The sequence below is a fragment of the Lepus europaeus genome, chromosome 22 (assembly GCF_033115175.1).
Source record: "Lepus europaeus isolate LE1 chromosome 22, mLepTim1.pri, whole genome shotgun sequence".
NCBI lineage: Eukaryota > Metazoa > Chordata > Mammalia > Lagomorpha > Leporidae > Lepus > Lepus europaeus.
The window spans coordinates 13,422,094-13,450,023 of record NC_084848.1 but is presented as its reverse complement, the minus strand read 5'-3'; the positions used below and the strand labels follow the sequence as shown (position 1 = coordinate 13,450,023).

Here is a 27,930-nt window from a genome sequence, read left to right as displayed (position 1 = left end):
CATCTACCTTCAGCACTGTCTTCATCTTGTGAAAATGAAATTCTGTGTCCATTAAACAGTAGCTGCCTTCCCCCAGGCCCTGCAGACCATTGTTCTACTTCCTATTTTTGGGAGTTTGACCCTTCTCACCTTCCTACTTTGCTTTACTAGTTCACATACCTCAAATAAATGGAACCATATAGTATTTGTTCTTTTATGACTGGGTTATTTCAGATAGCATAATGTTCTCAAGGATCATCTGTGTTGTAACATACCAGTTTCTCCCTTTTCTTAAAGCTAAATAAAACTTCATTGTGTGTAGATAATCCCATTTTGTTTATACATTCATCAGTTGACACTTAGTTGCTTCTACCTTTGGCTGCTGTGAATAATGCTGCCATGGGCGTGAATATACAAATATGTCTTCAAGACCCTGCTTTCAGATATTTGGTATATGTACCTAGAAGCAGAAATTCTGGGTCATGTAGTAATTTCTGATTTAATTTTTGAGAAACCATCACAGTATTTCCCATAGTAGCTATGCCATGTAACATTCATATTAATGCGTGAGGGTTAGTTTTCCTGCATCCTCTCCAAGACTTGTTTTTTCTTTTTTTTTTTTTTTCTTTTTTTTTTGATGGTAGCCATCCTAGAAGGTTTTAACATACTGCCTTTTGAGAAAATGTTTCTAACATTTAAAAATTACAGATAAATAAAAGAAGTTTGTGTTGTGTTTCTGAGTTTAGAAACTTAGAACTAAGCTTAAGTTTTACCTTTGAACTGCTATGTGATTGCTCTGTGACTTTGGAAAAATTATCTTCACTTCTGGATTCCATTTTTCGTATGTGTGAAAATCTGGAGAATACGAAAACACTTTCCAAGCAGAAGAATCAGTGAGCTTTAAGACAGGTCATGAAATTATCCAGGCAGAGAAGAAAGATTGAAAAAGGATAAAGAAAGCCTATGGGCTTTATGGAACACCACCTAGTGAATTCCATGTGTTGAGAGTTCTAGAAGGAAGAGAGAGGAAAAGGGAGCAAAAGCTTATTTAAAGAATAATAATGAAAAACTTACCCTCTGAGCAAGGAAAAAGACATCCAGAGTCAGGAAGCCCAGGGGCTGGCGTTGTGGCGTAGCAACTTAAGTCTCCGCCTGCAGTGCCAGCACCACAAATGGGCACTGGTTCATGTCCTCGCTGTTCCACTTTCAATCCAGCTCCCTGCTAATACTCCTGGGAATGCAGCGGAAGATGGCCTAAGTACCTGGGCCCCCGCCACCCATGTGGGAGACCAGGATGAAGTTCCTGGCCCCAGGACTGACCCAGCCCTGGCTGTTGGAGCAATTTGAGGAGTGAACCAGCAGATGGAAGATCTTTCTCTGTCTCTCTCTGTCTAACTCTGCCTTTCAAAATAATTAATTAATTTAAAAAATCAAGAAGCTGAAATAACCCCAAATGATTTAACCCTGAAGAGGTCAAAAGTCTAAGACAGGGACTGCTAGCATTTGGCACAGTGGCTAAGTTGACTCTTTAGGATACTTGTGCCCATATCTGAGTGCCTGGTTCAAGTCCTGGCTATTCTGCTTCAACACAGCTTCAGCTAACGTGCGTGCTGAAAGGCAGCAGGTGATGGCTCAGGTGTGGAGTCCCTGCTTCCTGTGTGGGAGACTGGATTGAGTTCCAGACTCTTGGCTTTGGCCTGGCCAAACCCTGTTATGGGCATTTAGGGAGTAAACCAGCAGAAGGAAATTATCTGTGTGTATGTGAGTGTATTCAAGCATGTGTGTACCTGTCTCTCCACCCCTGCCCGACCCTTTCTGCCTTTCATATAAAATGCAAGTAAATCTTAAAAAGTCAGGGAATTTTGAATGTAGAAAAAGAAGAGCTTTCCTTTTCTTTCCTTCCTTCCTTTTGTTTGAGAGGGAAAGAGACAAAGAGCTTCCATCTACTAGTTTATTCCTCAGGTGCCAACAGCCAACAGAAACAAAGAGAGCGCCAGTCTGTTGGTTCACTCACCAATACCCACAAGGACCTGGCCCAGGTGGGGCTGGAACCAGAAGCTGGCTATGCCACATGGGTAGCAGGAACCCAATTACTTGAACCATCGCTGCTGACTCCCAGGGTCCACATTGACAGGAAGCTGCAGTCAGGAGCCAGAGCCAAGAATCAAACTCAAGACACTCTGATGTGTAACATGGGCATTTCAACCACTCAGCTAAGTGCCATCTACAGTATTTTCCAAGTATTTGAAAAAGAAAAACTGCCAACCAAAAATAGCATGACCTATAAAACTATTCTTTAAAATGAAAGACATACAAAATCTTTCCCAAACTAATAAAAACTGTAGGAGTCTATCACCACTAGACCTACCTTAAGATTGGGAGCAGGGGCTGGCACTGTGACTCAGCAGGTTCAAGCCATGGCCTGTGGCAACGGCATCCCATATAGGCGCCATCTGAGTCCCAGTCGCTCCACTTCCAATCCAGCTTCCTGCTAATGTGCCTTGGAAAGCAGAAAATGGCTCAAGTCCTTGGGCCCCTGCACCCACATGGAAGACCTGGAGGATCACCCAAGCTCTGACCATTTTGAGAGTGAACTAGTAGATGAAAGATTCTCTCCCTCTCCCTCTCCTTTTCCCTCTCCCGCCCCCTTCTCCCTTCCTTTCCTTCCTCCCCCCCCCCCCCGCCCCAACTCTGCCTTTCAAATAAATAAATAAATAAATATTTTTAAAAAAGAATATTGGGGGCCGGCGCCATGGCTCAACAGGCTAATCCTCCGCCTTGCGGCGCCAGCACACCAGGTTCTAGTCCCGGTCGGGGCACCAATCCTGTCCCGGTTGCCCCTCTTCCAGGCCAGCTCTCTGCTGTGGCCAGGGAGTGCAGTGGAGGATGACCCAAGTGCTTGGGCCCTGCACCCCATGGGAGACCAGGGTAAGTGCCTGGCTCCTGCCATCGGATCAGCGCGGTGCGCCGGCCGCAGCGCACTGGCCACAGCAGCCATTGGAGGGTGAACCAATGGCAAAAGGAAGACCTTTCTTTCTCTCTCTCTCTCTCTCTCTCTCTCTCACTATCCACTCTGCCTGTCAAAAAGAAAAAAAAAAAGAATATTGGGAACAAAACATGTTGAATGGCACTGTGAAAGCAAAACCTTCACTGGCCAAGGTAAATATGTAGGCACATACAAAATAATTATAAAAATATAAGAGACTTTGTCATGCTTTTCAATGTACACAATTTAAAGCTTTTTTAAAAGATATTTATTTATTTATTTGAAAGGCAGAGTTACAGAGAGAGGGAGAGATAGAGATTTTTCATCCTCTGGTTCGTTCCCTTAATGGTCATAATAGCCAGAACTGGGCCAGCCTGAAGCCAGGAGCCAAGGAGCTTTATCCAGGTCTCCCACTTGGGCACAGGGGCCCAAACACTTAGGTCCTCCTCTGCTGCTTTCCCAGGCACATTAGCAGGAAGCTGGATTGGAAGTGGAGCAGCCAGGACTCGAACCGGCGCCCATATGGGATGCCATCACTGCAGGCCATGGCTTTAACCCACTGAACCTCAACACTGGTTCCAATTTAAAATTTATAAATTGTTTAGTTCTGCAATTTTCCATTTAATGCTTTCTAACTATGGTTGACTAACTCAAACTGCAGAAAATGGAAATATGGATGAGGGGACACTACTGAATACTGTTACAATTGTGCTGTTTTATTATAGTTATGGTTGCTAATCTCTTGCTGTGCCTAGTTTGTAATTTAAACTTCATAAGTTTGTATTTAAATAAAAAATCATTATATATATGATTGGTGTCAGGCATACAGTTGGGGGACGGGGGAGAATTGTAACTATTCCCCACAGATACGGGCAAGTGCTCTGTTATGTTTTATTTTTTAAAGAATATCAAGTACCATTTCACATTCCCACCTCTGGCTGTATTAGCATCTCAGTTTCTCTTTGTCTTTGCTAATACTTGTTACTACTCTGTTTTTGATAATAGTAATTCTGGTGAAACTGAAGTAGCTCATGGTTTTAATTTGTGCTTTCTTTATACTAATGATGGTAGAGCATTTTTTTCATGTGCATAGTTTTTAAATTATTTGTCTTATTTATAAGTTATATTATGGGTACAAGTCCTTTATTAGATGCGTATTTACACATATTTTCTCCCATCTATTACTTTTTATTTTCTTATAGGTATGCCTTTTGAAAAAGTGGAAAGGTTTTTAATTTTGATTGTCTAAGGGTTTTATAGTTTTAGCTTTACATTTAGGACCATAATTCATTTGTAGTTGATTTTTGTGGTTGGTATAAGGAGGCTTTACTTATAAATGAATAGATTGTATTTGGTAAAACAGAAGAAGTTATCCGAGGGCTATCATTTTTTTACTCACCTGTTTTCATCTGTGAGTAAGATGATAAATCTGACTTATAAAGTTTAATGCACTCAACAAACATTATCAACTAGTAATTTAGTTAATAGGTTCATTAGGTTAGTTTTTAAAATTGTAGAATAAACTAAAAATGATATTTCAATCTACATTTTAAATGGTAGGTATACATCTTTAGCATATTATAATCTTCATAATTCTCTTGACCATTAAGTTGGAGTAGATTTCAGTGAAAAGGAGTATGTTTTTAAATTTTATATGAAAGATAGCTAGCTTTCATTTTACCATTATCATTTTTTATCAGAAATGAAAGTCATTTTCTCTAATTGAAGATGTATTTTTAAATTAATGTCATTTTTGTAGTCATACAAAACAATATATTAATAGCAGATGATGGTATTGACAATAATATTTTATTTGAGATGTCTAAACTAATTCAAAGTCTGTGTTATACATTTGGTGATTACAGTCACAAACAATATGGTTAACCATCAGGGCCGATGCCATGGCTCACTTGGTTAATCCTCTGCCTGCAGTGCCGGCATCCCATATATGGGCACCGGGTTCTAGTCCCTGTTGCTCCTCTTCCAGTCCAGCTCTCCTCTGTGGCCCGAGAAGGCAGCAGAGATGGCACTTGGGAGACCAGGAGGAAGCACCTGGTTCCTGGCTTCAGATCGGCACAGCACTGGCCGTGACAGCCATTTGGGGGGTGAACCAACGGAAGGAAGACCTTTCTCTCTGTCTCTCTCTCACTGTCTAACTCTGCCTATCAAATAAAATATATATATATATATATGGTTCACCATTTCTAACCTTCATATCTATGAATATTTGCTAGGAATTACTTTATTTAAAAAAAAAAAAAACTTACTTATTTCAAAAAGAGACAGAGACAAGGATAGAGATCTTTGATCCCTGGCTCACAAATGCTAGCAACAGCCACAACTATGCCAGGCCAAAGCCCAGAGCCCAGAACTACTTGAGCCACCACCTGCTGCCTCCCAGGGTGCACATTAGCAGGAAGCTGGGCTCAAACCCAGGCCCTCCGATAGAGGATGTGGACATCCCAGTGGCATCTGAACCACACTGCACCAAACACCCACCCCCAGAAGTCTTTCTTAAGCCCATGGATCTGGCCAGATTGACACATCTTTCACTTGTGCTTTTTAAGTAGGTAATCTATTTAGAGTCTATAAATTAAATTGTCCTAGCATTTCTTTATACAGAAAAATGTGTGGATTTTTATTTTTTACCTTTAAGTTTTATTATAGGTAAAATTTTTACTTTTATTATAAAGAAAATATTTATTTTTGTATCATAGCACAAATATTTTAGCAAGAAAAAATGTTCTACTTATTAAACAAAACCAAAAAATTAGTTTTTCTGTTTTGTTCCATATTTTAAAAGATTTGTTTTCCACCTTAGATGCAGACCAACAACGAAGAGAGAAACTCAAAAAAGATTTAACAAGATGTGAAAAAGAATTCAAATTAACTAAAAATGCGATGCAGGCCAATTCTAAAAATAATTCCAAGTCATTCCTTAATACCATACGAAAGGTAAGGTGGTATTTTTACTTTTTTAAAAGCAAATATTTCTAAGGTACTTGTTTAGTATTGCAACCTGATTTTGTGGTAACGTGCTTACTGTAGGTTAGAATCAGTAAACTTTTCCTATAAAGAGCCAGGTTTTCAGGCCATGTAATCTGTTAAAACTGCTCTGCCATTGGAAAGAAGCCATAAACAGCAAGTTTATGTGTGTTCCATCACCGCTTTATTAACTGAACAAAGACAAGGGACCAGATTTGGCCTACACACTGTAGTTTGCTTGCTCTGGCTGTAGATTTTTTTTGTGATACCCTTTAACATTTAGTGAAATAGATTTGATTTATGAATAGATTTTTTTTTGCTTTCTCATGAGTGAATGCTAATTTTATTTGATACTTTTTTATCTCTTTGAATATTCATACAATATTTATATGTAATATGTTAATGCAGTGAATTATAACACTTTCTAATGTTAAACGAACTAAGCATCCCTAGTATAAGCAGAACTAGTCATGATGCATTTACCTTTTCTTTTTTCTTAAGATTTTATTTATTGGCCGGCGCTGCGGCTAAATAGGTTAATCCTCCGCCTTGCGGCGCCGGCACACCGGGTTCTAGTCCCGGTTGGGGAGCCGGATTCTGTCCCAGTTGCCCCTCTTCCAGGCCAGCTCTCTGCTGTGGCCCAGGAGTACAGTGGAGGATGGCCCAAGTGCTTGGGCCCTGCACCCGCATGGGAGACCAGGAAGAAGCACCTGGCTCCTGGCTTCCGATCAGCACAGCGCCAGCCGTAGCAGCCATTTTGGGGGTGAACCAACGGAAGGAAGACCTTTCTCTCTGTCTCTCTCTTTCACTGTCTATAACTCTACCTGTCAAATAAAAAAATAAAAATAAATAAAAAGATGTAATTCCAGACTGCTGGCTTCAGCCTTGACCAGTCCCAGTGATGTGACCATCTGGGAAGTGAACCAGTGGACAGAAGATCTCGCTGTCCCTTTACCTTTAAAAATATCTAATTAAAAAAAAACACAGTATTAATTATTGTGCCTTAAAATTATCAATAATCTTAGACTGATTAATATCCAGTGTTCAGATTTTGCCCATTATCATAATTTTGTTGAGTTTGTTAGAAGTGTGATCTAAATAATTTCAATTAATTTCTAAGTTTCTTCATATCTATAGCTTTTCCTCTCTTCTACTTTTTTATCCCCCTATAATTTATGTATTGGAAGAAAACTAAGTCATTTGTCTTGGCTTAAGATTTTTGTAGACTAGGTAATACAAATTTAGATTGCAAACTTACCTGGGAACATCATTTCAGATTCCCCCTTTTTTTTTTCTTTAAAATTTATCTTATGGGGCCAGCACTGTGGCATAGCAGGTTAAAGTCCCAGCCTGCAGTGCTGGCATCCCATAAAGGTGCTGGTTTGAGTTCCAACTGCTCTACTTCTGATCCAGCTCTCTGCTAAGGCCTGGGAAAAGAGTAGAGGATGGCCCAGGTCCTTGGGCCCCTGCACCCTCGTGGGAGACCCGGAAGAAGCTCCTGGCTCCTGGCTTTGGATCAGCTCAGCTCGGGCCATTGCGGTCATTTGGGGAGTGAATCAATGGATGGAAGACCTCTCTTTCTGGCTCTACCTCTCTCTGTAACTTTCAAATACATAAAATAAATCTTTAAAAATTTTTTTTATTTTATTTATCTGAAAGGAGTCTGAGAGTGATAAGAGATCTATCTGCTGGTTCACCCCCCAAATGGCCACAACCCAGGCCAAAGTCAGAAGCCTGGAACACCCACGTGTGACAGGGGCACAAGTACTTGAGCCGTCCTCTGCTGCCTTCCCTAGTACAGTAGAAGAGAGCTGGATCAGAAGTGGAGCAGCCAGGACTTGAACCACCCCTCTGATGTGGGATGTTGGAGTTGCAGGGGATTAACCTGCTGTCCACTGTGCTGGCCATCATTTCAGCTTCTCAAATGCCAACAGTCCACTTCCATTCAGTGCCAAGGTTCAAGATGGGCAAGTTGCCTGACAAATCATCTAGTTAGATAATAGCCCTTGAGAAGATCTCATATTCTCAAGCATGTTCTGTTAGATTTTCCCAGATCAAGCCTTAAAGAGCTTTGTTTTCTGCCCTTAACACCTATTATATAGTAAAAACGATTGCCTGTTTAGCTACAGTCACGTTGAGTGCATTGCTAACCAAGTACTAAATACCGTATATTTTACTCTAGTTCTTTCCTTTGCAAGTGAAACTGTTATATTAACAGACAGGAGGAAATACCAAGAAAGATTTGTGTCACAATAGTGGATCTGGATTTTTTTCCTTGAGAAATGTGAGGGAGCTCAAGTTTTTACTTGGGGAGTTATGGCATCATTCTGAAACTTTACAAAAATTACACTGGCAGTGGACAGATTAATTATGAGATGATTGCAGTAACCTGGGAAAGTAGAATGACATGTTTTAAGACAATAATTGAGCACAAGGAATACTGTTAAGAGATGCATAGGGGCTGGTGCTGTCGCGTAGCAGGTAAAGCTGCCTCCTGCAGTGATTCGTGTGCCTGGGAAGATTTGTTACGCGCCGGACACCCTGCAGGAAGCACTCAGATTTTCTTTTGCTCAGCTTGTTCATCATCCTGGTTTTTTTTCTCATGAGCTTCTAGGTAACACATACTTGGCTAAACCCTAAGTATTTTCACCTCAATTTCTTTTTTTTTTTTAAAGATGTATTTTATTTATTTGAAAGACAAAGTCAGAGAGAGAGGTAGAGACAGAGAGAAAGAGAGGTCTTCCATCCACTGGTTTCACTCCCCAGATGGCACAACAGCCAGAACTGCGCCAATCCGAAGCCAGAAACCAGGAGATTCTTCCTGGTCTCCCTCGTGGGTGCAGGGGCCCAAGGACTTGGGCCATCTTCCGCTGCTTTCCCAGGTCATAGCAGAGAGCTGGATCAGAAGAGGAGCAGCTGGGACTAGAACTGGCACCCATATGGGATGCCGGCGCTTCAGGCCGGGGCATTAATCCACTAAGCCATGGCACCAGCCCCTGCCTCAAGTTCTGTAACTTCCCAGACTCTGCCTAATAAAAGTGCCTCGTAGTTTTGTGGGTTTATTTTTTATTTTATTTTATTTTTTTTTCGATTTATTTATTTGAAAGACAGAGTTACAGAGAGAAAGAGGGAGAGGGAGAGATCTTCCATCCACTGGTTCTCTCCCCAAATGGCTGCAGTGGCCAGAGCTGGGCCTATCCAAAGCCAAGAACCAGGAGTTTCTTCCAGGTCTCCCATGTGGGTGCAGGGGCCCAAGGACTTGGCCCATCTTCTACTGTGTTCCCAGGCCGTAGCAGAGAGCTGGATCAGAAGTGAAGCAGCTGGAACTCGAACCAGCAGCGCCCATATGGGATGCCGGTGCTGCAGGCTGGGACTATAATCTACTGTGCCACAGCGCCAGCCCCTATCTCATAGTTTTGTGAACAATATACAAGTGTCCAAATAGGTTGAAATAATAGGCAAGAAAGACATTGTTGCTCAAAATCAGCATGGAAAATTTTAGATAAAACTGAGATATACTTTTTTTAAAAGATTTTATTTATTTGAAAGCTAGAAAAGAAGGAAAGACAGAGAGAAAGGTCTTCCATCCATTAGTTCACTTCCCAAATGGCTGCCACGGCTGGAACTGAGCCGATCTGAAGCCAGGAGCCACCTCTTCCGGGTCTCCCATGCAGTTGCTAGAGCCCAAAGACTTGGGCCATCTTCTACTGCTTTCCCAGGCCATAGCAGAGAGCTGGATTGGAAGAGAAACAGCCAAGGCTAGAACTGGTGCCCATATGGGATGCCAGCGCCGCAGGCGGAGGACTAACCTACTGTGCCACAGTGGTAGCCGCCTACTCATATATCTTAATACATAAGTTTAAGGCCTCAACTATAGATATATGTTAATAATCATTTTTTGTTTCAGAAAAGAAATGATTGCTATTCACTTACATTTAAAATTCTATTTTAATGTTGTAATTTAAATATTTGAGTAGAACTTTGAATAAAATGCTAACATGTTCAGGAATATATGTTAATATTGTAAACCCCTGAGACACCATTTTTTTAATATATAATCTGAAGCTCTCCAGTTACATGAATTTGTAATACAATTGGTAACTATGAAATCAAATGTTCTTAGCCTTCAGGGGAGCCACAAAAAGATGTGTTTATAGAAAAAGTGAATGGATTTTCGTCGCTGGCAAAGTCACTAGTATCTTCTACAGAGGGACTACACCTGAGTCTACCTAAGTCTGACAATGTCCTCGCAAGTGGCAGTGAGAAGAACTGCAGCTCCACCCTGTCCTGCACGGACTACGCAGCCTCCGGGCCCCGCAAGTCCTGTTCTGGACCCTTGCACGGCAGAAGGCCCAGGAGCTCATTTGCAAACTCCCACCGGTTTCAGTTAGTCATTTCAAAAGCACCTAGTGGGGATCTTTTGGATAAACATTCTGAACTCTTTTCTAACAAGCAATTACCATTCACTCCACGTACTTTAAAAACAGAAGCAAAATCTTTCCTGTCGCAGTATCGATACTATATGCCTGCCAGACGAAGAAAGGATTTTACAGATCAACAGGTAGAAGCTGAAACCCAGACTGAGTTTAGCAGGTATGGCACATCAACAACCAATGGTAAATCCTTCAGGGAATTAAATGAAGAGAAATTAAGTAATATTCCTTGTTTTCTGTTGTAGGCTTCGTATGCCAGACTTAATATTTGTGGCTGGCGCCGCGGCTCAGTAGGCTAATCCTCCACCTTGCGGTGCCAGCACACCAGGTTCTAATCCCGGTCGGGGCACCGACCTGTCCCAGTTGCCCCTCTTCCAGGCCAGCTCTCTGCTGTGGCCAGGGAGTGCAGTGGAGGATGACCCAAGTGCTTGGGCCCTGCACCCCATGGGAGACCAGGATAAGCACCTGGCTCCTGCCATCGGAACAGTGTGGTGCGCCGGCCGCAGCGTGCCTACCACGGCGGCCATTGGAGGGTGAACCAACGGCAAAGGAGGACCTTTCTCTCTGTCTCTCTCTCTCACTGTCCACTCTGCCTGTCAAAAATTAAAAAAAAAAAAAAAGAAAGAAAGAAAAATTTAAAAAAAAAGATTTGTTAGCATACTTTTTTTGTTTAAGATTTATTTATTTATTTGAAAGGCAGACTTACAGAGAGATAGAGGCAGAGAGACAGAGAATCTTCCATCCATTGGTTCACTCACCAAATAGCTACAACAGCTAGAGCTGTGCCAGTCCGAAGCCAGAAGTTTCCTTTGGTCTCCCACACGGGTGTAGGGGCCCAAGGACTTGGGCCATCTTCTACTGCTTTCCCAGGCCATAGCAGAAAGCAGGATCCAAAGTGGAACAGCCAGGACTCGAACTGGTGCCCACACGGGATGCCAGCCTTACAGGTGGCAGCTTTACTTGCTACAACACAGCACAGCACCAGCCCATTGGAATGATACACATGTAACTTTTCCTTTCCCATGTGTCATTAGAACTATCAGACTAATTGTTCAGAAAAGCATTTACATGCTTTTAAATATACCTTCAGAGAATTTGAAACATTTGTGCATATATGTATATTGATTCATGTTAAACGTGACAGAATGAGCCTTACAGGGTAGGAGGGGGTAATCACCCTTTCTCCAACTACTCCATGTTCCCTTCCCTGCAGATATTCAGGCCAGTGTTTTATGGCAGTAACTGCCTGGGAATAATTTAGGCAATTGGGATAATTTTTGGAAATTTTTTTTTTTTTTTGACAGGCAGAGTGGACAGTGAGAGAGAGAGAGAGACAGAGAGAAAGGTCTTCCTTTTGCCGTTGGTTCACCCTCCAATGGCCGCCGCGGTAGCGCGCTGCGGCCGGCGCACCGCGCTGATCCGATGGCAGGAGCCAGGTGCTTCTCCTGGTCTCCCATGGGGTGCAGGGCCCAAGCACTTGGGCCATCCTCCACTGCACTCCCTGGCCACAGCAGAGAGCTGGCCTGGAAGAGGGGCAACCGGGACAGGATCGGTGCCCCGACCGGGACTAGAACCCGGTGTGCCGGCGCCGCAAGGCGGAGGATTAGCCTAGTGAGCCGCGGCGCCGGCCTGGAAATTTTTTATAGTTGCTTCAGGAATGTTTCACATACTCTACTATCTGGTACATGATGAATATTCAGTATGCCAGATGATTAAAGAAACAAATAATGTATTCAGGGTTAGCTGATTTGCAATTATTTTTCTAGTGTTACATAGATTTAACTGGTGCTGGTTTATAGTTATTTCAGAAAATAAAGAACAATTTAAAACTAATATTCCTTTCTTTGGATATATATATGTATAGTAATATTAGATGAGTCTGTGTGTTTTCAATTACATAATTCAGGAATTGAGTCTGTGATAGAACTTGACAAATGAGGGAGAAATGAGGAAAGCAATTATAGCATATCCTTTTATAATTTTATTTATGAATGTTTTAAAGGTAATCCCATGTTGTTGTTTCTATATTTGTAACTGAAATCTAGCTGCTAATCAAGAAAGGACAAAGCAGTGTATGTAATCTAAACCATATCTCTTTCTTGGCTACATAATTAGAAATTACACATTTTTGAGAATAGATGTGCCTCATTCTGTTATGTTCAAGTCTTTTCTATAGAGTAGAGCTTGTTACTGCTTTATATTTTGAAGAATAATAATTGCTTCTTTTAAAATGTTACAGCTTTCATTCTGGTTTTGAGACAGCTAAGACTAAGAACTTGACAAATTCAGAAGGAAACAAAGAGCAGGTAATTGAGATCTTTTTGTGTTGTCACATTTGAATTACTTTAACATAAGTAGAATGTGTACAGCTGTTTGGACTGTGCAGGACAATCTCTTGGTGACACTTACTACATATGACACCCTGCTCTGCTCAAGGCTTTCCTTTTTACAGTGGTCGTAGCAGTCCCTGAAACCCTGCCAGATCTATCAGTCATTTGTTATCAGTGTCTTTGCTGGATGGTTGGCTGGCTAGACAAGTGGTTGGATAAATAAAATGCCTTAATTATTTTCAAAGATGCATTCTTAAATTACTAAAGCTAGCAAAGATGTTACTTAAGTTTTTATGATTTTTTTTTAAAGAATTGCTACTGGTTGTTAAAAATTACACATTTTATCAAAAAAAAGATTATGCATTTTACTAGAATTGGTGGATATCATACTCATGTTTGGACTTTAATTTTTTAGCCACAAAGCTGTTTATATTTTGAATGCTTAGCAATCATTCATTTTAAAATTTACAGTTTTAAGTCTGGATTTGAGACACTCATTTTTATTTTTTGGAATATCAGTTGTGTACTTGTATCCTAACTTAAATTTATTGCTTATAAAAATGGTTTGCCGGCCGGCGCTGCAGCTCAATAGGCTAATCCTCCGCCTTGCGGCGCCGGCACACCGGGTTCTAGTCCTGGTCGGGGCGCCGGATTCTGTCCTGGTTACCCCTCTTCCAGGCCAGCTCTCTGCTGTGGCCCGGGAGTGCAATGGAGGATGGCCCAAGTCCTTGGGCCCCTGCACCCGCATGGGAGACCAGGAGAAGCATCTGGCTCCTGGCTTCGGATCAGCGCAGTGCGCTGGCCGCAGCGTGCCGGCCACAGCAGCCATTGGAGGGTGAACCAACGGTAAAGGAAGACCTTTCTTTCTGTCTCTCTCTCTCACTGTCCACTCTGCCTGTCAAAAAAAAAAAAAAAAAAAATTAAAAAATTTTTTTAAAAAATGGTTTGCCCAGGGCAGGCATTTGGTCTAATGATTAAGATGCCAGTTAGGGTGCCTGTTTCCCACATCAGAGTACCTGGGTCCAATTCCTGGCTCCAGCTCTTGACTCCAGCTTCTTACTAATGTGCAACCTGGGAAGCCATGGTGATGGCTCAAGTAACTGTGTTCCTGCTAGCCACAACAGAAACCTGTATTGAGTTCCTGACTCCCAGCTTTGACCAGGCCCAACCCCAACTTTTGCAGGCATTTGGTTCGAGAATCAGCAAATGAGATTATCGATCTATCTGCCTCTCTCTGTTTCTCTGCCTTTCAGATAAATTAAGTAAATAAATTTTTAAATAGTAAACTGCTAATATTGTTCATACTGCCAGTGCTATCACTGCTTCTACATATTTAACATGTCAGCATTTAAAAGACATGGGCTGTAAACAGATTATTAAATTTCTTGAAATGTTTGTACTTGAAAATGGAAGTAGAAATGGGAATTTTTTTTCAATACTGCATTTATTGGCATATACTTAAAAGCAGATAGTGAAGCTGAACAGTTTTGTTAAGTCCTAAGCTTGAATGTCGTAGGGGAAGCAGTACTAGAATTTCCCAAACTGTAAATGTGTTCACATCTTAAATTCATGTGTGTGTTCTGCTAACTCACTAGTAAGCTGATGGTTCGAACAACTTTTGCTGTATAAAGCTAAAGTGCATGGCATCACATGGTTTAACATTTGTAACATTTAGCTACTCTTTAAACATTTTACTGTATTGGTTAAAGCATAAAACCAAACCTTTTGAAGTGTTAAAAAAATCCTTCACCCAAATAATTAACTTCAGGAATTTTGTCAGTTGCCTTATGTAATGATGAATAGATCCAGTAAGCACATCTATAATAATACAAAGTAAACTATAATTTTATTGTGAAATTTTCATAGGTGGAAAATTAAAGTGAATATTTATTCTGTCCAAAAAAAAAAGACATGGGCTAGGGGTCGGCACCATGGCATAGTAGGCTAAGCCTCTGCCTATGGCGCCAGCATCCCATGTGGATACCAGTTCCTATTCCAGCTACTCCTCTTCCAATCCAGCTCTATGCTTATGGCCCGGGTGTCCCACGTACTTGGGGCTCTGCACCCATGTGGGAGACCTGGAGGAAGCTCCTGGCTTCAGATTTGCCCAAATGTGGCCATCTGGGGAGCAAGCCAGCAGATGGAAGACCTTTCTTTCTGTCTCCCTCTCTATGTCTATAACTCGACTTCTCAAATAAATTTTTAAAAAATAGAGAGAAATGGGCTATTTGAATTTCTGAATGATGGGGATTTTTTCCCCAAGCTTACTTAAAACTTGCAAATTTGTTTCATTTTCTTTTGGTATGTTTATTTTCAGTGATTTATTAATGTGTTTAAGATGTTGTTCATTAAAGTCCAAGAAATATGTTGCTTTATCTTACTTTAAGAAAAAAGTGCTGATTAGATAGAAACATTACTCTAAAATGTTCTGTTGTGTCAATCACTTTTATCTACTAGATGTTTCTATTCACTCTTCTTGAATTTTGCTATATTTGTTTTATTTCTGCTTTCATAATGTACTTTTTTAAGCAATATAAAGATTTTTTTTCCTTTTATTATAAATTCCAGGCATCTAGTTGTTTGACATGTGATACCACACGGGAAAAAAGTCCTTTGCCTCTAAAAGGGCCTGGCAGAACGTGGGATGTGATGAAAGGTGATGCTGTTCAGCGTTCCTCACCCAGGTAGGCAGGTTACAGTCTTTCCTGTGTAACAGACAAGTGTGATTTGCTACAGAAGTACGATTTCTAATACATGATCTAATCTATTTTGGCTTACACATTGCAATGGCAATATTAGTTTTACTAAGAAAATTTTACAATGTTAGGGTGCTCAGCGTAGTTTTAAAGAAATTTTCTGATTTATTAATAAAGGAAAAAGGCATACTGGCTCACTTTGTCATCACTATTGATAGAAAAAGGATTTTGGCCAGCGCCACAGCTCAATAGGCTAATCCTCCGCCTTGCGGCACCGGCACACCGGGTTCTAGTCCCAGTTGGGGCGCCGGATTCTGTCCCGGTTGCCCCTCTTCCAGGCCAGCTCTCTGCTGTGGCCCGGGAGTGCAGTGGAGGATGGCCCAAGTCCTTGGGCCCTGCACCCCATGGGAGACCAGGAGGAAGCACCTGGCTCCTAGCTTCGGATCAGCGCGGTGCGCCGGCCGCAGCGTGCCAGCCGCAGCGGCCATTGGAGGGTGAACCAACGGCAAAGGAGGACCTTTCTCTCTGTCTCTCTCTCTCACTGTCCACTCTGCCTGACAAAAAAGAAAAAAAGAAAAAGGATTTTACCCAGGACAAGTCCTCTGGCAGTGTTAACAAGTTTATATGGCTCTAATAGTCCCAAAGAACCTTACTATTTGTAATTTTGAATATTTGCCCTATGCTAGTGCTTTATCTTCCCCACACTATATGGAGGCACTCTGAAAAAAATTATCCCTGTTTCATAATAATACTGTGCCTAAGCAATGCAGTTGGTAGAGCACCAAAAGATGCCTTTAGTAGTTTAAGCTATCCAAATGCATTTCCAGTGGTAGAGACTGGATGTGAGATGAAGGAGATAAAAGAAAGATTAAAAAGGGCAAGAATGAGCTGTTCTGTACCAGAAGAGAAGGAAAGTATATTCAGTACCCTCATTTGCTAGGGCGATCTCTGTTAACCTCCCTGTCCTTGAAATCCATGGTGTTGGGGCTAGCGCTATGGCATAGCAGGTAAAGCTGCCACCTACAAGTGCTGGCATCCCATATGGGCACTGGTTCAAGTCCCTGCTGCTATACTTCTGATCCAGCTTCCTGTTAATGTGCCTGGCAAAGCAGTAGCAGATGGCCCAAGTACATAGGCCCCTACACCCATGTGGGAGACCCGGAAGAAACTCCTGGCTTCAAATCGGCCCAGCCCCAGCTGTTGCAGCCATTTGGGGAGTGAACCATCAGATGAAAGATCTCTTTCTCTCTCCCCCTCTCTCACTGTAACTCTGACTTTAAATAAATTAATTTTTTAAAAAATCCATGGTATTTATTTAGCACCTGTAACTAGTATTGATGTGCTCCTCTTAAGACTGTATTGCATATTAAAAAAAATACCCAGAGAAAGGAGTATTTATCTTTTCTAGTAGTTTCTATCTAGAAGTAAAGTAAAATATTATAACTGAGTACATTTGAAGAAAAAATGTAGTAGTACTTGATGGTGACGTAACTGAACTAATGACCAAATTTATCTGATGACAGCTTAAGAAAAATTTCCATAGGAAAAATATCTATTTCCAGCTTTATTTTTATGTCAATCTTAGATTGTCACTGTACTAGGAAAGTGCCATGGTACAGAAAAGGATTGTGAAATTGTAACTAGAAGACTAATTTAAAAATCAACTTTTGCTACTTAGCAACAGTAACTTTGTCATATTATTTTCCTCTTTGATCCTGGTTAAACTGATTAGTAAATGGGAAGATAATACCTATTGCATTTGTTTAGATTAAATTAGATTATGGATATAAAAGTACCTTAAAATTCTGAAACATATTAATGGGATATAATATTACTGAACACTTACTGTGTACCATCATTATTTTTGCACCTTTTTTTTTTTTGCTTAAATATTTTAACATTCCCTTTCGGCCGGCCTCGTGGCTCAACAGGCTAATCTTCCGCCTAGCAGCGCCGGCACACCGGGTTCTAGTCCCGGTCGGGGCGCCGGATTCTGTCCTGGTTGCCCCTCTTCCAGACCAGCTCTCTGCTATGGCCCGGGAGTGTAGTGGAGGATGGCCCAAGTGCTTGGGCCCTGCACCCCATGGGAGACCAGGAGAAGCACCTGGCTCCTGCCTTTGGATCAGCGCGGTGTGCCGGCAGCAGCTCGCCGGCCGCGGCGGCCATTGGAGGGTGAACCAACGGCAAAGGAAGAGCTGTCTCTTTCACTGTCCACTCTGCCTGTCAAAAAATAAATAAATAATTAATAAATAAAAATAAAAAATATTCCCTTTCTAGGACTATTATGTCAGTATTACTTGCAGCCTTCTTTTAAAGAGTAAAATCTACTGAGTAAGATCTTTTGACCTTCATTTTGTTGTGTGGGAATCAGTAATTAAGAATTACAGAAACCAGTATTAAATAAGTCAGTATTGAATATTGGTCTTTTACAACCAGCTTTGAGGTATTAATCCTGTAATACATGCTGAATCTGGGAAAATGATCAGAATTTTCTGGAATAATTATCTACTTTTTTAATAATTAGTACTCATAATTCTTGTTTTATAAGTAAAAATAAGAGCTTTAGAGAAATGCAGACTTTTCATAACTCAGGATACTCTTTCTAGAGTTTACTAACCTTACAAGTTTTTTACAGCTATTATACTTGTAGATTAAAATGTTGAATTGTTTTTTTTTTTTTTCAGGGAAAATAATCTATTTTGTAGAGTTTATTTATTCCCAGATTTGCTACTTTTAAGCAAGACTGTATGACTCAGTTTGAAAGTATAGCTTCTTATACATTTTAATCTCTTCTCTGACTTACTAACTCATTCCCCTTTTATTTGCTTATTCAGTAATTGAGTAGTTACTATTTTCATTTTCTATTCACCCATTTCAGCTAATTAAAATCAAATTTACAGTTGTATCCTATTTAGCTACTAAAAATTATCTCATAAAATGGTTACATGTCTAAGTATTAAAAATTGCAACTGTATTTTCATTAATTTTCTTATTAGAATTTTTTCCCTCCTTTCCAAGGTTTTTTTTTTTTTTTTTTGGACAGGCAGAGTGGACAGTAGAGGGAGACAGAGAGAAAGGTCTTCCTTTTTGCCGTTGGTTCACCCTCCAATGGCCGCCGAGGTAGGCGCGCCACAGTAGGCGCGCTGCGGCCGGTGCACCGCGCTGTTCCGATGGCAGGAGCCAGGGGCTTCTCCTGGTCTCCCATGGGGTGCAGGGCCCAAGCACTTGGGCCATCCTCCACTGCACTCCCTGGCCACAGCAGAGAGCTGGCCTGGAAGAGAGGCAACCGGGACAGGATTGGTGCCCTGACCGGGACTAGAACCCGGTGTGCCGGTGCCGCAAGGCGGAGGATTAGCCTGTTAAGCCACGGTGCCGGCCTTTCCAAGTATTTTGAGGGAAAAATTTGCTTTCTGCTCAGTAAATTTCTCAACCTTAAAACAAGATGCTGTTCTAAAAGCAGAGGAGGACTTCATCGTAAGCTCTGAGTCACTGGACGATGCCCCTTTTCCTCCCCTGCAAGTGCTTTGGGAGGGTCTCAGCTGCCGGACACAGGAGCCAGAGGAGAGGGAAGACACTCTTTAGGAGCCCTTCCTCCCAGTGGATTGCATTGGATTACCTTCTTGCCCTTGGTTGCTCTTTTTTGTTTTCTTAAATTCAGCTTATTTTTACTACTATGGATGTCACAGGCGACTATGAAATCTTACACTATTAGGTGATATTTTCTCATTTGTAGTAAGTATCCTTGTACAAGTTGAGAAGGCTGACATTACCCTTACTAATACGAGATAGAAGTACATTTGTAATAATGCAGATTTGTATTTCTAAACAGATGTTTGTGTGGTTTATTTGTGTGGTCCTGCGGTTTTCAGAACAAGCAATAGTTTTCATGCTGTGTGTTGCCTTGCCTTTGCAGTGAGGAAGAATTGTTGTATCTGAGTTTCATTGAAGATGTGACGGATGAAATTTTGAAACTTGGTTTATTTTCAAACAGGTTAGACTTATTTATTTGTTTATTAAGATTTGTCTGTGTTGATTTGAAAGGCAGAGTGACAGAGAGAGAGAGAGAGAGAGAAAATCTGTCTTCTGGTTAACTCCCCCAAATGCCTACAAAAGGCATGGCAAGGCCAGGCCAAAGCCAGAAGCCAAGAATCCCATTTGGGTCTCCCAGATGGGTGGCAGGAACCCAAATAGTTGAGCCATCATCTAGGCACATCAGCAGGAAGCTGTGTAGGAAGTGTGGAATAGCCAGAACTCGAACCAGAATGAGAGGTGGATGTTCCAAGCAGCTGCTTAACCTGCTATGCCACAGCACCTGCCCCATGTTAGGATACTTTTGGATTTTATTATGGCATTCAAGGCATACATTAAATGTTCTTCATGCATTAATTTTTAAAATTAATTTCCTCATATTAGGAAATGAAAAATTAAATTTTTGAAGTCATATTCTAATAATAGCAATTAAGAAATTCATACTCTAGGATGAGTTAACAGCTCAGGGAAATTATAGACAAGAATAGGTTTTTTTCTTAAATATTATATTTGTGAGTTAGCATTTGGTCTAGCAGTGAAGGTGACAGGATGGCTACATCCCATATCAGAGTGCCTTTGTTCTTGTCCCCACTCTGTTCCCAGTTCCAGCTTCCTACTAATACACAGCCCGAGAAACAACAAGAGATGGCTCAAAAAGTTGGACCCTTGCCACTCACATGGATACCTGGATTGAGTTTCTGGCGTCAGCCTCCGACCCAGGGCCATTGTTGGCATTTGAGGAATGAACCGGGAGATGGGAGCTCTAACTCTCCCTCTCTCTCTCTGCCTCTTGAATAAATGAATGAATGGATGGATAAAAATAAAAGTGAATATCACTATATTTGGTTATAACAGACTAGTAAAATAAATTTGTGCTTCTTGCAGATTTCCAAAATCCCATTTTACTATTTGAAACTCTCATGAGAATCAAAAGCAAGCATTTTTGTTACTATAGTTAGATCTCATAAAATAAAAGCAAATTAAAAGCTAGGTTTGCACACTGGAAGCAAAATAGGAAGTCTGCAAAACCAATTTAGGTATTGCATATCTTAAGGAAACTTTGTGTCGTGAATCTAGCTTGAACATTTATGTTTCTAACATCCTGGGCACTAAGCTCCACTTCATGTATATAGCATAGGCCCCATTATGTATATAATTTCTTTCTCTCAATAATATGCCAATTGCAGACATTTCCAATGAATTATTTCTATCCCCTACATTGAGTTTTTTCTTTTAATTAAAGCAAACATTTTCATTATTGATATAAAAAGGCATATCAAAAGGACCTAAGTTTTCTGCCAATAATTGTTTACATCTTTCATTTTAAAAAGTTGGTTTAAAATGTTTGCATAAAGCAGTTGTTTCGCCCAATACTAAGATGTCACCACTCGCATCAAAGTACCTGCTGCAGCTCTTGACTCCAAGCTTCCAGCTAACGCAGACCACAGACTGTGGGAGGCCACCTGTGTGGAAGAGCTGGATTAAATTCCCAGCTTTCACTTCAGCCCCAGTCTGGCCCTGACCATTGCAGCAGATGAGAGTGTCTGTCTGTCTCTCTGTCTCTCTCTCTCCAGACCCCCATATCTGTCTCCCATCTCCTTCTATCTCTGTCTGTGCCTCTCAATTAAAAAGATTTTTAAATATATTTATGTAATGGGTATAGGGTTTCACATTTGCAAGATGAAAAAGTTTTAGAGAGTTGCTTCACCACAGTGTGAACACTGTTGAACTGTATGCCTAAAAATGGGCAAGATGACAAATCTTGTTATTACCACAAAAAGATTTGCATATAAAATCATCTTTGTGCTTCAGTTTTTGCATTTTTCTGTTAAGATTATAAGTCTGTTTACTGTGAAATTATTTTAAAAGTAGAATACAGATTTATTGGGTTTTTTAAGAATTACTAAATAATTCAGAACTAAAACACTAATGTTAGTTCTCAGCTTCATTGATGGTAACAAAAAGTAATAAAATAAATCAATTGATTTTTGAGAAACCTATTGATGAATTGGTGTAACAGAGAGATGAGCATGATAAAGTGGAAAGAATAAGTTCTCCAGAGAGCCAGCCACATCTGGGTTAAATTCTCTTAGTGGCTTGTGACCCTCGGGGAGAAGAATTATCATTTTACAGATGTAGTTTTCTAATACTTATTTGATTTTTACAATACCTTTCTCTCCTAACATTTGTCATGATTAGAGGTGAGATGATTGCTATGTGTTTAACACAAATGCCTAGCATCTAGTTGGACTTAGTGATAACTTGTGATTTATTATGTGATTTAACATCAGGGAAACTTTTCAATTCAGGAGCCATTGTAAAGCATCTCTGTAAGAGGATTTTATTTAGGGTTTTAAGGACGTGTATATATGTAAAATAGACTGGGAAAGAGGCTTTTGATATTTACATGTATGTGGAGAAGAAGCAGTGAGGGGTTAGAAGAAGAGAATCTTGTGTCTCATTTAAAATATTTTCTTCAGAGCAGGTGTTTGATGCAGTGGTTAAGATGCCAGTTGGGGTGCCCACATCCCCGTGTCAGAGTGCCTGGATTCGAGTGCCGGCCCTGCTTGTGGTCCAGCTCCCGGACACACTTGGCAGGAGGCAGCAGATAATGGTCCCAGTGCTTGGGGCCCTGCCACCCATTTGGCAGACCTGCATTGACTTCCAGATTCCTGGCTCTTGCCTGGCCCACGCTCGGGGCATATGGGAAGTGAACCAGTAGGCAGAAGAGCTCTGTCTGTCTTTCTCCCTCTGTGTGTATATGTAAACTTATCTGCCTTTAAAAATAATTAATTTTTAAAAATCATTTTATATTCAGAAACAGAAAGTAGCATGGAATCTCAGAAACGTTTGTCCTCTGTTATGTAACCTAAAGCAGATGCATAGTGGAAGCGATACTAGCTTCCAAGTTGGAGAACTTGACCAGCAGAGGAGGATTAGTCTTCTGCCTGAGAGATGGAAAGATTATTCTAAAAAGTATTTCCATCTTTTAGCAGTTTCAGTATTACACAGCTATTTTATATTTAGTTGATCTTCTGATTTTTAGACATTAACATTTTCATTTTTCATTTGTAGGTTTTTAGAACGACTGTTTGAACAACATATAACACAAAATAAACATCACCTAGAGGAGGTTTGTCTTTCCTTAGAATTTCATTAGAAAAATTTCAGTATGGAAATGTTAAATTTGTTTTTTATCCTCAATGAACCCATTAAAAGCAAGCACTTTTCTTTCCTTGAATGTCTTGTGGGGTTGGCATAAGGGGGAGAAAGGAAAGTATTAACTGAGATTTTCAACACCACAGACAAAAGTAATCCCATTTAATTAGCTTAATTCATGTAATCATGTTTTCTTGATCCAAGGAAAAAATGCGTCAGCTGCTGCGTGGCCTGAAGGTAGACTTGGGCTGCACATCCAAGGAAGACGCAGTAAAGCTAAATGATGTTAGTATGTTGAATCTACTTGATTCTGAAAAGGCTCTGAGTTCTACACAAAATGGATTTAAAAATGAAAATGAAGCCGCAGTAGAACAGGAACGCCATGAATACCAGAAGGCTTTGAACATGTTATTGTCTGCACCAAAGGAGGAGATTGCTGAGGTGTTCTCACCAGCTGAATTTTTTATGCCCATCTACAAATCAAAGTATTCACCAGGGGTTATTATTCAGCAAGTGACTAAAGACACGAATCTTGAACCTTCAGCCTGTGATGACAACAATGCAAGTGTTTCAGACGGTTCAACAGACCAGGAAACCTCTGTGAATGTCATTGAGGATGATAGTGACACTGAAAAGCTTGAAACTTTAGAAGACTTCAGTTGTCTTAACACATCATTCTCCGAATCGGGTCAGTTCTGCAGTGTCAGAGGTGACAATAATCATGACGAGGAATTACCAACGTTTAAAATCATGGAAATGAGCGTTGAGGACTGCCCTGCAGATGTTTGATTGTCAGTAATAAATATCTCAGATGGCCAGTAACCCAATACTACTTTCCTTCTGCTTTTTCATATATTGCTGTTTTAAGGTTCTACAGTGCATAAGCCATAAACTTAACAGGTTAAAACATGCATTTATTATTTACTACACAGTTTCTTTGAATTAGGACGCTTTACTCTGCACCTCACAAGGCTACAGTCAAGGTAACAATCAGGGCTGTGGTCTCATCTAGAGGTTTGACTGGGTGAGAGTCTGCTTTTCCCAAATGCTTCAGATTGTTGGGAGAATTCAGCCTGCAGCTATAGATGTGAGGACTTTACTTTCTTGCTGAGCAGTGGCTAGAGGATACCCACCGTTCTCTGTCACTTGGCCCTCTGAGGCTGCTCACACCATGACTGCTTCTCCAAGGCCACCAGGAGAATCAGAAACATTGCTGGTAAGATAGTCTTATATAACAATGTAATTACGGGAGGGACTTGCGGTCATTTTTGCCATGTGTGGTTAGTAGCAAGTCATGGGTCTCACCCATGCTTAAGGGGTGGGCATGTTACACAAAGGTGTGCTTATCAGAATCATGAGGGTAACCTAAGGATCTTTTAGCCACAAGTTCTAAAGTTGCCTTTTAAGAGAATGTATTTTATCTATAAGTGGTTTTACAAGCAATGGTGCTTTGTCTGCAGTATCATTTCTTTTTACTCACTTTCCTGCGGTCTCTAAAGCTGTAAGGACCCTTCTGGTTCCCAGTGAGCTAGGGCAGTATGTCAAGTACCTGAAGTATTGCCTCTTGTGAATACAAACATTCTGTCAGACCTGTCCGACATATCTCCCCTTACCCTTGTAGTTCACGAATGGGATGCTATTAAGAAATGTCTCAGAAGAGTCACCTCTAATTATGTCTTTTATACAATTGAATACCTGAGGGCCTGTTACATACAAAGCTTCATGCCTAGCCACTATCAAGGATAAGATGAAACAAAATAATGATAACCTAAGAATTCTAGAAATTTAGCAATGGCCTCTATATAGCTTTTTCTTTAATATCCTGCTCTTTTATCATCCTTAGCCCACACTAGTGTTTTTCAAAGAGTGGTAACACTACTGGAGATGAGAGTTGATTTTTTAATGGTACAGAAATATGGGTGGGGAGCTTACCATAACCACTGAGGTCAGCATTCAGACTCGGGCACAACCTGTGAAGTGCACCACATGGGCTGAGCACCGAACCACTTCTCCCCTGTGTCATGTGCCCCATCTCACCCTTTAGCTGCCCTTGCCCCACCTGGCCCTCGGGTCTCCCTCTGATCCTCTTCCCCTTAACTTTCTAAGCAGCATCTCTTGCCATCCTGCAGTCCTCTTGAATACCCTTAGGATATCCTCAGCCTAGGTCTCCCCATCCCTCTGCAGTAACCCTTCTGTTCGCTGCTCGGACCCCACCTTTCTTAGCCCCAGGGCTCCTTTCTTCAGTCCCACTATCCTGGCTCCAAGTCTCCTTCCTTAGCAGGAGCTGCCATCTTTCTTAAAAGTATTCTCAGTAACTATTTCTTGCTTTTGTTCTCCACCATTTGGTTCAAGCCCCAGACCTACTTCTCCCTGCCCTACTTTGTTGTATCCAGTCTTCTCTGTGCCCTCAGTCTCTGTACAGCTTTATTTCTTCCTGACCCATTCCAACTTTTATGCCTGTAAGAACATTTTGTTATTGATTTGAAAAATATTAAAAATGGTTCTTGGCTATAACAAGGTGGGATGTGAAAAAATCTGGGAAACAATGCCTTAGATTCTTCAAGCAGCATCTTTTTTTCTTTGTTTTCATCTTACTTAAAAGGCAGACAGAGAGCTCCCATCTACTGGTTCACTCCCCAAACACCTGCATCAGCCAAGGCTGAGCCAGCCCAAAGCCAAGAACCCAGAAATCAGTCTGAGTCTCCTTCCTAGGTGGCGGGGACTCGAGTACTTGAGCCATCATTTGGTGCCTCCCCAGGGTAGCAAGAAGCTGGATCCAAAGCAGAGGAGCTGAGATGTGAACCAGGCACCGCGATGTGAGTGTCTCAGGTGGTGTCTTAACTGCTGTGCTAAACATTCAGCCTGCACCCAGCATCTTTTTTCTCTTTCTTGTTTCTAAATTCTTTTTATAATTTATTTAATTTTTTATTTTTATCTATTTGAAAGGCAGAGTTGGAAAGAGGACAGACAGAGATCTTCCATCCACTGTTCCACTCCCCATATGGCTGCAACTACAGGGATTGGGCCAGGATGAAGCCAGGAGCAGGAGCCTCTTCCAAGTCTCCCACATGGGTGCAGGAGCCTAAGCCTTCTGCTGCTTTCCCAGGTACATTAGCAGGGAGCTGGATTGAAAGTGGAGCAGCCGGGACTCAAACTGGCGTCCATATGGGATGCCAGTGCTACAGGCCGTGGCTTAACCCACTGCGCTACGCTATAGCACTGGGTCCATTTTTTCACTTTTAAAATTTAACAGTGTTTAAACATTCTGCCACATTGGCTCCAGTGTCTTGATTTCTGTGTCTCTCTGCTGTCTCACACAGCTCTCAACTCTGAGGGATGATGAATAAGCATGCCTTTTTGAGCCAGGTTGGGAGGCTTTGATTTTTTTTTTCTTTTTCAAAATCTAGAATTTTTCCTGTATAGAAATATATTTTTTACTTACCCAGTTTGTCCTCATTCTATACTGTAAACTATTTCTCTTTGGACTCCAAAGACATTGTCTGCTTGACAATGAGGGCATCGTTCTTGGAGGAAGATAGTGTGAGCCTAAGTGGAGGTCTAGCCATAATGTAATAAAAAAAAAAAAAAAACAGGAGAGACTGGCATTGTGGAGCAGCAGGTTAAGCTGCCTCCTACGACACCATCATCCCAGGTAAGCACCAGTTCAAGAACTGGCTGCTCCACTTCCAGTCCAGCTCCCTGCTAATGCACCTGGGAGAGCAGTGGAAGATGGCTCAAGTGTCTGAGCCTCTGCCACCCTCATTAGAGACCCAGAAGAAACTCCAGACTCCTGGTTTCGGCCTGGTGAAGCCCCAGCCATTTGGCCTGTGGATGGAAGATTCTCGCTTTCTCTCACTCTGCCTTTCAAATAAATAAAAATAACTCTTAAAATACATTTCCACTTCATACTCAGAAAGTGCAAGTTGCTAAGTTACATGAAAATCTCATTTGCTCACATTTTAAATGGTGTACAATATAAATTACCATCTTCCTTTAGAAGGCTTACTTTCAAAAGTCACATTTTTTTTCCCATGGCACCAATCAGAAAATATCAGCAGGCCAGTGCTGTGGCGTCACAGTTAAAGCTGCCACCTGCAGTGCTGGCATCCCATATGGGCACCAGTTCAAGTCTTGGCTGCTCCACTTCCTATCTCACTCTAGGCTATGCACCTGGGAAAGTAGTGGAGATGACCCAAGTCCTTGGGTCCTTGCAACCACATGGGAGACCCAGATGAAGTTCCTGGCTTCAGTGTGGCCCAGCCCTGGTAGTTGTGGCTATTTGGAGAGTGAACCAGCTGATGGAAGAATCTCTGCTTCATTACTTGTAACCCTTTCAAATAAATAAATCTTTAAAAAATATATCTGGGCAGCTTTTATGAGGCAGAACTATGATCTCACACAGAGAAGGCAGCAGAAAATGGCCCACGTACCTGGGCCCCTGCCACCCATGAGTGAGATACCAGGATGGAGCTCCTGGCTTTGGCCTGCCCCAGAGCTGGCTGTTGTGGGCATTCAGGGAGTGAGCAGAGAAGATCTCTCTGTATGTATCTCCGTCTCTAAATCTCTACCCTTCTTGGTTGCTCTGCCTTTCAAATGAGTCTTTTAGAAAACAAATACACTGATTTTCCAAGTGAACAAATTAGTTCATGGTTGCAGATTAATTACTTTACATTGGGCCTTGGTTTCAAAGAACTTGGACTAGATGACCCAAGATTTCTTTTCACTATTATATGCCAAAGTTAATTTTAGCTTAGTTCTTTTTTTTTTTTTTTTTTTTTGACAGGCGGAGTGGATAGTGAGAGAGAGAGAGAGAGAAAGGTCTTCCTTTTTGCCGTTGGTTCACCCTCCAATGGCCGTTGCGGCCGGCGCTTCTTGCTGATCCGAAGCCAGGAGCCAGGTGCTTCTCCTGGTCTCCCATGGGGTGCAGGGCCCAAGGACTTGGGCCATAGCAGAGAGCTGGCCTGGAAGAGGGGCAACCGGGACAGAATCCGGAGCCCCAACCGGGACTAGAACCCAGTGTGCCGGCGCCGCAAGGCGGAGGATTAACCTGTTAAGCCACAGCGCCGGCCTTTTTTTTTTTTTTTCTTGACAGGCAGAGTTAGAGAAAGGTCTTCCTTCTGTTGGTTCACCCCCCAAATGGCCGCTACGGCTGGAGCTGCACTGATCCGAAGCCAGGAGCCAGGTGCTTCTCCTGGTCTCCCATGCGGGTGCAGGGCCTAAGCATGGGCCATCCTCCACTGCACTCCCAGGTCACAGCAGAGAGCTGGACTGGAAGAGGAGCAACCGGGACAGAATCCGGCGCCCCAACCGGGACTAGAACCCGGGGTGCGGAT

At 41.6% G+C, this 27,930-nt stretch overlaps 1 protein-coding gene across 5 annotated transcripts in view; it reads left to right on the top strand.

Annotated features, from left to right (window-relative positions):
* SPATA7 (spermatogenesis associated 7) overlaps window positions 1–25,314 on the top strand; it is a 43,089-nt gene extending 17,775 nt beyond the window's left edge. For 3 of the 5 annotated variants that reach the window (XM_062181593.1, XM_062181590.1, XM_062181592.1), the window contains 7 exons: window positions 5,787–5,920; window positions 10,074–10,543; window positions 12,623–12,689; window positions 15,282–15,397; window positions 19,323–19,400; window positions 22,514–22,571; window positions 22,802–25,314. In XM_062181593.1, coding sequence (XP_062037577.1) covers window positions 5,787–5,920; window positions 10,074–10,543; window positions 12,623–12,689; window positions 15,282–15,397; window positions 19,323–19,400; window positions 22,514–22,571; window positions 22,802–23,386 — 1,508 coding nt within the window. In that variant the 3' untranslated portion in view covers window positions 23,387–25,314. The remainder of the gene's footprint in view (window positions 1–5,786; window positions 5,921–10,073; window positions 10,544–12,622; window positions 12,690–15,281; window positions 15,398–19,322; window positions 19,401–22,513; window positions 22,572–22,801) is intronic. The other 2 variants (XM_062181589.1, XM_062181591.1) reach the window with 1 other exon arrangement.
* Window positions 25,315–27,930: the final 2,616 nt, after the last annotated feature.